Genomic DNA, 9,936 nt, shown 5'->3' on the forward strand with positions numbered 1-9,936 from the left:
CCAGATTACGTGACAGTCAAACTAAACTGAGAGCAGGAAAACTACGGTGCGTTTAGGATATTCTAGGTTATAAAAAGGAAGAAAAGCTGACCGTCTGTGTTCCCGTGGGTTTGTCTACGGGTTTTCTCTGTCCTGAGGGGGCGGGACATGAGAGCCCGGATGTGGGTGGGGTTAAGGAGCCTGTCGGAAGGGTTCGGGTTGTTCGGGTCTCGGAGGAGGTCCGTTCTCCTCACACACGTGTGTGCTTCCAGTGTGTGTGTGGCTGACATGGCAGAGGAGGCTAAGAAGCTCGCTGCTTACGCTGCTGTGGACAACCATGTGCAGGTAAAAAAAAAACAAACTTGACTTTCTATCATTAATGCACGTGTGTGAGAGGCCTGTGGTTTGTTTACACTGCAGACCACCTTCTTAATGTCATTTAACGCTGCAGATGTATTAGCTCTGTTATTGTGTGTGTGTGAAAAACACAGGCTACAGTGGAGCTCCGCTAACGGACTGTAACAGGAACACATCCGTTTACACATTCTGCAGCATGACCACATTTAAACTAGTTTGATTTTAAGAGTATTGAGAAAATAAATTCCATTTTTTGAAACACAATGTCTTGCACTAGTTCTCATCTATAGATGTTATAGCACACATCCTGTATTCAATAACAGACCATGAGAATTTACTTAACTCAATGTTTTCCTGTGGCTTCTGTATTCGGGCTTTATTATGTCCATGTTTCATTTTAACAGTACAAATACTTTGTTACTGTACTTAAGTGGTTTCTTCCTGTATCTGTACTTAAAGGAGGGTTTTCACAGCGCGTCATCAACCCGGAAGTCGCCATTTTGGAGATAAGCAGCAGGTTTACAAACAAGGAAATCCCTCATTTTAAGAGGAAATGGTGAACTATTGCCGTATTTTTGGCTGTACTGATCAGAATCAACTTTATTGATCAAGTAATGCATGTGATACACACAAGGAATTTGACTTGGTGATCTGTGCTCTCTCTAATAGTGTAAACATTAAATAATACCAATCAACTGGAAAAAAATAAATAAAATGTAAACATAAATATAAACAGCAGTTAGGCTAATATGTGCAAAACTAAATAAAACAACAAGATAACAATAACGAGATAAGATAATAATAATAATAAAATATAATAATACTAAGATAATAGTGCAGTAGTCAGTAGAGCTGTGCAAAAAAAAAATCGATTAGTGGAATTTGTAGATAAAAACAATTTTAGTTTTTGCAAATTTGAGTTTTTTAAAAAAAAAAACATTTTTTTTTTCCCACCACAGTTTTTTTGGACTTTTTTGCATTGTGATGTGAGCCAGCCCCCTCTTTGTTTACATTTGTTTACCCTTCGACAAGGCTATATGTGTGCCACAGGCATGTTCAATTTTTTTATTCACACTATGCTGAAATGCTAAAGGAAGTGTTTATTAATATTTTTACAACTAAATACACAAAAATGAAAATACGTTTACTAAAATGTGAAGAGTGGGACTAGAAACAGCACTACTTAATACCCACATACACATGTATTCAGCAGAAAAAAGTGGGTTTGGGGTTTAGTTACTCTTCAAACATGTCACATGTTTTTAAATTGTCCTTTGTGCCGTGGTTAAAATGTGTATGATTTGTGCTAATATTGGATTTTTATCGGTACGGGCCAGTACTCAAGAATTAAATATCGTTATTGTTTCAGAAGTGGAAACTTTGTATCTCTGCACCTTTAACAGAATCTGCTGACAGGTGATGGATTGGTTCATGTTTTGCAGATGTATAAAACACTTTCCTACAAATTGAAACATCCCACCCTGTCCTTTTCCTCTGTCTGCAGCTCATACTGTGATCATTGTCAGGCGTAATGTCAATATTCTAACCTACAAAGGAGCAGATTTGATTCACGGAACAAGTTACCATGGCAACAATGTAGCTGGATTATAGCGAGCCATCATTTTGGATTGTGTAGTCCTGTATATGCCTTATTTTAAAATGACCATAGCCAGGATTTCCATTCATCCATGTAGTTGGAGCGGGGCATGAACGGGAGAGTGGATGTTTGCTGCTGTCACATGTTTCTTGTTTTGTCTCTACCAGAATAACCAGGTGGTCGGAGTGGGCAGCGGCTCAACTATCGTCTATGCTGTGAACAGATTAGGTGAGAATACCGAAGGAAATCACAAAGATGATCTAACCTTCATCAGCAGCTTTACAGCTGATATATCACATTATCTCACCGCACGATTATTGTATGGATCCGTAAACGCCTGGTCACTAAGTGTCAGTGACCCATAGAAAACCTTGTTCAACTACCTCACGCCTCAATGCATTTTAGCTTGGAAGTTGATGGGCAATTTTATAGATGTATGTGCTTACAAAAAGTAATTTAAGAATTTAACAGGATCAGAATCTGTTGTAGAAACAAAAGTTTAAAAAAAAAAAGTAATTTGACAGTTTGATAAACATACCACTTGTTTTTTTTATATGGGTGCTTGAATTACAGATAGTTACCATTTACTTGCTCTTGCAAGTTTAAAAAATGTAATACATTGTATTTCATACCGTTTTGTACTTGTAAAGGTGAAATGTGTAATTATTGATATTGTGATGTAAATCGTAGTGTTTAGTATTGTGACATACAAAACGTGAATTGTATCGTATCTTCAGATTACCAGGGGTGTAATTTTGCCATTAATGATACAGTAACAAACACACCTCATTGTGCTGAGTATGTGGAGGCAGCAGAGATCAACGTTGAGCTCTTGTGTTTGTTGCAGCGGAGCGAGTTCGGGAGGAGAAACTAAACATTGTGTGCGTGCCCACGTCATTCCAGGTTAGTTTCGGATTAAAAGTCAGTTTCCACAGCTTCAAATACGAGTTTTTTTCTTCCAAATATGAGTAGAAACCCCTGTGTCGCGACTTCCCCCTGTTGCTGTTTGTACAGTTTGTGTTTTCTCGTCTCTTTGTCCCTCAGGCCCGTCAGCTGATTCTGCAGCACGGCCTCACGCTGTCAGATCTGGACAGACACCCGGAGGTATGACGAGCTTCATCCAAATGTGGAGAGAGGGTTCAGACTCAGAGGGATGTCCTGTTCTGCTCGTGTGCTTGTTTCTCACGCTTTGTTTCTCTTTTGCTCAGCTGGACGTGGCGATTGACGGAGCGGACGAAGTGGACTCGGATCTGACGTTGATAAAAGGCGGAGGGTGAGTGAGAGGCTGCAGAGTTAAAAGGACGTTACATCCAAGCATATACAGTAAGGGTGTAATGATTCATCGATGATTATTATTATTATTATTATTTTTTAGCAGCTGTTTATAAATGATCCTGTGTGGCATTTGTTTTTTGTTTAACTTTATTTTTTATAACCACTTGTAGACAAAAAAAAAGGACGTACATTTGGTCATCCATTTGTCATCATGAAAGGAAAACAAAAGTCAAGTCAGTTTGTACATAAATCGCTCAATGATTACTTTTCAAGGTTACATACACAATCCATTTTTCCAGATTAACATAAAATTTACATATTTTCTGCTTCAATGCAAAAGTTATTATCTCCACATTCTCAGTATTAGCCATAATATTTTCCCAGTCAGTCTGTGTTGGAGGAACAGTAAAAACTATATCAAAACATTTATAAATGAGATTAATTACCAAAAATAAACGTGGTACTTGTACTTGAGTATTTTATGTCGGATTTACTTGTGTAACAGTACATCTATTTGAGTAGGATATACAGTATATAACGTCTATAATTGGTAGTTTGGGGCATACAAAAGATATTCCACTTAGCGCCCCAAGATGTCTAGGGCCTGCTCTGGTTACACCCCCTAACCTACAGTAATGTGTGATGAGATGCAGCACAGAGGAGTGCAAACAGCAGGGGGCGATGTAACCCTTTCTATCTCTCTTAATGTGCTCTCCCTGTCTTTCAGTGGGTGTCTGACTCAGGAGAAGATCGTGGCAGGATGTGCCAAACACTTCATCGTTATCGCTGACTTCAGGTTTGTTCTGAGATCAAATAGTGACCGCAGGGTTGGGGAACGTTGTTGTTTTTTTTTTTGTGTGTGTTTAGCTTAAATTGGGTTTCAAAAGTTCACAGGTTTCTTAGGTTTGTTTTGTGCCATCCTCCGCCAGGAAGGACTCCAAGGCTCTGGGCCAGCAGTGGAAGAAGGGAGTCCCCATCGAGGTTATCCCTATGGCGTACTTCCCCATTTCCAGGATGATAGCCAAGCGCTTCGGAGGGGTTGCCAACTTAAGAATGGCCGTCAGCAAAGCAGTGAGTGTGACACTTCTGCAGGGCTTATGGAGACAAATGGCTTTTTAATGCTGCTCAGAAAACTCCTCTATGGCAGAGATGGGCAGCTTTTATCTCAGTGATGGAACATTCATGTCAGCATTTAGAATAATGGCCAACCTGAGCATTATCATTTTCTTGTTGTTTAATGTAGAATTTTTGTGTGTGTGTGCTTTTGTCACTGTGTTTTGTTGTACTTTAGTGTGTTACTTGTTGGATTTTTATGTTTTTGTGTGTTTATCTTGACATTCTGTATGTCTGGGGTCTATTGTGTATTTGCGTTTCACAGCTACATTTCCGTCGTAATCTGAAGTCCAAGAGTTACTTTGTGCATGTGAGCCGTGAAACACATTTAGAGTAGCTAACATAAATCTATTTATGAATGACATCTGAACATCACAACTACCATCACTGTGCTTTATGTTTGCTGTCCACTCGAGTTTTAACCCTCTGGGGCTGACGGACGCGCCGGCACGTCCCGATCACATTGTCGTTTTAAAGAGCCAATAGCGGGAAAGCGCAGCGTCCTTGGATCTCCGTTCCAACCCGTGTCGAAAGTGCGGATATCAAAATACAAACCAGTTTTTAAATCATGCTGATAGGCCAAATAAAAGTGGAGTTACGAGGGAAAATGTATGCGTGTTTTTCTGTGACATTTTCTTGAGCCGTCAGTGCAGTGCAGGAAGGCCACCGTAGAGTGCGTCTAAAACGTAAGCGATAGTGTTGTGCAGCAAAGAAGAACAACGCTGAAACGTCACATTATAGCTTTTTCCTATTGGTTGAGAAGAATAATGTCATTGTCCAATCAAAATGTCCGCATATATCGGGCATTTTGTTTTCAAGCGACAGGTAAACAAAGACAGAGAAAGAGAGGGTTAGTTGAGAGATTTGAGATAATAGTGATTATTACTGTGATTTGACTGTTTAGTTAGTGTGTAGTGAGTGAGATTAGAGTGTAGTGTAGTGTCTAGTACATTCGTTTATTGTTTTATATCAACACAATGAGGCCTGTATTTGTGATTCATACTTTTTAGTAAATAGTTGTACAAAATCACCTGAGACATCGCTTCCATTTCACTGTAAATAGCTATATATAACTGTGTTTTTTGATTCATCTGTATATAAGTTTTTGAAATATATAGTTTAGATTTGCTTATACAAGCAATAAAAATGATTCGTTAAAAATGTTTGTGACTTTTATAGTAAAAAAAAAAAAACCCTAACTTTTTCCCACTCGAATTTGAGTTTTCATAGTGGTTTTAGATCAACTGTGTTAATACAGTATGCCATATTAAAGAAAACACTTCAGTCACATCTGGGAGGTTTTCCTGAAAAAAAATGATACAAAACATGTTAATGGATTTCCTTTTATGAAATATAAAGGTAAAATCAAACGCAGTGAAAAAACAGCAAAAACGCCTTCGGCCCCAGAGGGTTAAAGAAGCTTCATCTCGCCATTACTAATAAACAATGAATGAATGGGAGATGAAATGTTGGCGTTAAACATAACGGAGACTAGAGGCTCCTGGGAATGGAGAAGCAGTCGGAGTCATACCAATCAAAGAGACATTTTTCCCATCTCCATTTAGTTTTTGTTTAATCTCTAAGTAAATGTGATTACTGGCTATTAAAATTCCTGAAATTGTGCTAAATAAGCTTTATTGAGTTAACTGTTTCTATTAATTTTAGATTTCTATGCATTAAATGTACAGAATGGAATGCCGCCCAAAACTTAACAGGAAGTCAGCCATCTTGGGTCAAGGGTCAAAAATGGCGAAACGCATTTGCGCGAACTAGTCTGAGGGGCTTCATTTAATTCATTTCAAACTGAAGATTAAAATTCTCCAAAAGAATTTGCGTATCTCTAACGGTTTGGTCGTAGCGCCGCCGCAAATTTGCAATGCTAATTTTCGTTAGCGTTCCACAATTTCAAAATCCCTGTAACTCTGACACACAAAGTTCAATCAGCCAGAAATTTCACACAAATGACATTTGCCCAAGCCTATTCATGACTGCCTTGGGACATTTCCCATCATGCCTTGCGTTTTCGACTGGCGCCATTTACGGTCATGTTCACTGTTGGCAACTATAGCATGCCATAATAAAGAAATGCATGTAACTCTCAAATGCAAAGTTCAAACTGCTTAATTTTTGATACACATGATGACTGTCCATCCCTAAACAAGACTCAGTGTGAAAATTACCCATCATGCCTTGCGTTCTCGGAATGCGCCGTTTTTAGTGGCGTCCGACACTTACAGCTCTAGCAGAAAGCCTCTGTGTTTGTAATTGTCCGGTAACTGAGTGTGTGGTGCTCTCAGGGCCCAGTGGTGACCGACAACAGCAACTTCATCTTAGACTGGAAGTTTGAGCGCGGTCAGAACTGGAAGGAAGTCAACACGGAGATCAAGATGATTCCAGGTGAGAGCTGGTGGTTGTTAAACAGACAAGTGTGTGTGTGAGTTTGTGTGTGTGTACTGTACCTGTTGAAGCAATTATTCATTCACACAAATCCAAAACCAGTTAGCATTTACTCTCTCCTGGTTCTGTCTGTGTAAGAAAGCACAAGATCAGTGTTTCTCAAATGGGAGTATGTGATGACCTACAGTATGGAATCACAGGAGTGCCAAAATTAAAAGGAAATGCATGTGGAAATATAAAGCGAATCAATAATACAAATTTGTACATAAAAAGAGATTCAATAGTAAAAATGTGGAAATACTACAGGGGGTACTTGGGAATGTGGGAAATTAACAAATGAAAGCATGAAAAATATGGGGTTTTATAATGTTTATTTTTAGTTAAGGCATAGATGATCATAATAATGATGATGGAAATGATCTTGATTAGAACATGAACTGAGAATACACAGGTCAGTCTTGGAGATGATGATAAAAACTGTAGAAATACATATAATCAGGAGGCACTAGTATTAAGGTTTTCACTACTGCGATCACGTAACCTCAGGTGCTGTAGTGCGTTAACATCTGCACTAGGGCCATATAAAACCCACGTTGATGGAATCACGAAATCGAACAATGAAAACGGAATCTACTATTGAACGCGGAAATGGACAGAATCGTGTTTAAACGCCGTCACGGTGAGGGAAAGGACCTTTTTTTATGCGGAAATGTCCCGCCCACTCTGGCCATTTCAAACACCGTCTAAACTGGTAAAAAACTACACCAATCATCCCTGACTCCTAAATCAGAGCAGACCAGTGCCTGTTTAACTTTAACTTCTGTCTGTAAAGCTCCGTCTGTTTCTCATGTAGCGCTCCGTGAAAACATCAGCTTTAATCAGCTTCACCTGCTGTTGTCGTGGACTAGACCACCGATACCAGGGATTGTAGAGTCTGAAACATCGTAGATTAATGATAACTTTTGATGCTTTAAAATATTCTAGCCCCTAGTGGTGAAAAAACACTTCTTACACGTGATGTGTCTTGCATATTTATTTTTGTTTAATCATGACGGTCTGGAATGATGTCATCAGGATCATTTACAGTATATTAGGTTAATTTAAATTAAGGTGATCAAAACTTAATCAATAAACCTGATCAGATTCAGTAAACCATTGATCCCTGAGGGAGAATTGGGTGACAATGCTGTTCTCTTGCATCTTTATATGACATGAATAATTCAAAAGGAGCATTTGGAATAATCTATGTCAGTACAAGTTATATTTACCTTTTAATTGCATCTTACTCGTTATTTTAAATTATATGTTTTTTTTTTTACATACATTTTTGTTTAATTATAGTTTTATTTTTTATTGGTTTTTTTTTTTTTCCTCACAGAAGTTAAAAATAATATTTTCTGAAAAAGATTAAAAAAAAAAAACAGAATTTTAAAAAATTGATGTGGAAAAAAATAAAACGCATATGCATTTAAATGTGTAAAATCCTTTTAAAAATCGAAAATCGAATCAAAATCGCAATATGTCAGAAAAATCACAATTAGGTTTTTTTTCTCAAAATGGTGAAGCCCTACACTAAATACTGTTTCATTCCACTAATTTAGAAAATGAGATTCTTTAAAATGTGTGTTCTCACTCATTCATTCCATCAATAATTGTTCTTTAGTGTTTTTTTTAAAATTCAGGAATAAGCACTGCATAAGATCACAAACCTTATCCCACAAAAACACAACGTCTAACATTTAATGGAGTTTGTTTGTTCACAGTTGGTACTGTTGATTTTATTTGTGTGATCAATGATTTCTGTCACCATTACTCAGGGTTGGGGTCAATTACATTTTTCAGTTACAATTACGCTTTCAATTTTCCATGTTCAGTGACAATTCAATTACGATTACAGTGACCATCATTTTTTCCAATTACAAATATTTTTCTATCCTCAGAAAATCAATTACAATTAATCACATTTACTGTGCCTGAAACAATACTAAAAGTTAACCTTCCTCTTGTGTTTCTGTTAGCATCTCTTAAGAAAACGGCTCCTAAATCAGCTGTAAAACAAATATTTATCATCTCATTTATTCCTATCTATTGGTCACCTTGTTAGTGCTTCCTAATCAATGAAAATGTTGGTTTTGATTTTTTTGGTATGAGCCTTTTTTGTGTCTGTATAACCCTAGATTTCAATTTTTTATGTTAAAATGTGGGAAAGCTTGATATGAAACATTTTACTAATAGTTAACTACATATGTGTAGAACTGTACATAGAACTGCCATTACTAATGGTATTACCTCTCTCTCTCGCTCTCTCTCGCTCTCTCTCTCTCTCTCTCTCTCTCTCTCTCTCTCTCTCTCTCTCTCTCTCTCTCTCTCTCTCTCTCTCTCTCTCTCTCTCTCTCTCTCCCAGGTGTGGTGGACACGGGGCTTTTCGTTGGCATGGCTGAGCGAGCCTACTTTGGGATGGAGGATGGAAGCGTGCAGGTCCGGGATCCTCCAGTCAACTGACATCTTTCCTCCATCCTTCCATGTACCGTATTAGATCTTCTCCACCATAGCTCAGTCAAAGGTTCCACACATCAGCATCACTGCACTCGCTGCTGCTTCTCCTCAGTTTAAAAGTGCCTGATTGGTCAAAGCGTCTACCATGTATTCACTGTGTTTGCCTGCAGAGATGGTTTTTTTGTGCCTTGAGGATATTTTGAAGGTCCTGATAAATAAAACTGTGAATCAAGGCAGCTCTGATTCGCTTAAGCAATAAAAACCACGGTTCGAGCTCAGACTCAGACAGTGTTAAGAAATGAAGCTAAGATTTGTTGTTAATTGTTTCTAAAGCTGTTTCTGGGGGCGACAGTTTGAGAAACATCAGCTGCTTTTTAGTTTTAGTAGAAAACTTGTCGTTTTCGTGCCTGTATGTCGTCCACATGATGTTAAGCCATCGGTACTGATGATAAACGGATACACAGGATTCATTTCCTGAACTGTGGAGCTTCGATTGGTACAACTGCAGTGCCTTTACACGGCTATAGATGTGTTGTTAGTAACATTTAGATCTCAGCTCGGCAGCTTCAAGTCAGATCTGTCTTGATTGAAAGACTTCAGATTAACCATCCAATCCCTATGTGCCATCACATTCAACCCTGAAAATCCTACAAACAGAATATTAAAATTTAATTTCACTTTGCATTTCCATAAGATTGCACAAATGCATGGATTTTGGTGCA

At 38.2% G+C, this 9,936-nt stretch overlaps 1 protein-coding gene across 1 annotated transcript; it reads left to right on the forward strand.

Moving 5' to 3' along the window:
• Positions 1-9,684, forward strand: rpia (ribose 5-phosphate isomerase A (ribose 5-phosphate epimerase)). The gene is made up of 9 exons (XM_028437335.1): positions 1-324; positions 2,101-2,161; positions 2,781-2,836; positions 2,978-3,037; positions 3,142-3,206; positions 3,936-4,004; positions 4,138-4,279; positions 6,619-6,718; positions 9,123-9,684. The coding sequence occupies exons 1-9, from the start codon at positions 148-150 to the stop codon at positions 9,218-9,220; spliced, it is 828 nt and encodes a 275-aa protein (XP_028293136.1). The 5' UTR covers positions 1-147; the 3' UTR covers positions 9,221-9,684.
• The last annotated feature ends 252 nt before the right edge of the window (positions 9,685-9,936 follow it).

This window comes from Gouania willdenowi, chromosome 22 (assembly GCF_900634775.1).
Source record: "Gouania willdenowi chromosome 22, fGouWil2.1, whole genome shotgun sequence".
NCBI lineage: Eukaryota > Metazoa > Chordata > Actinopteri > Blenniiformes > Gobiesocidae > Gouania > Gouania willdenowi.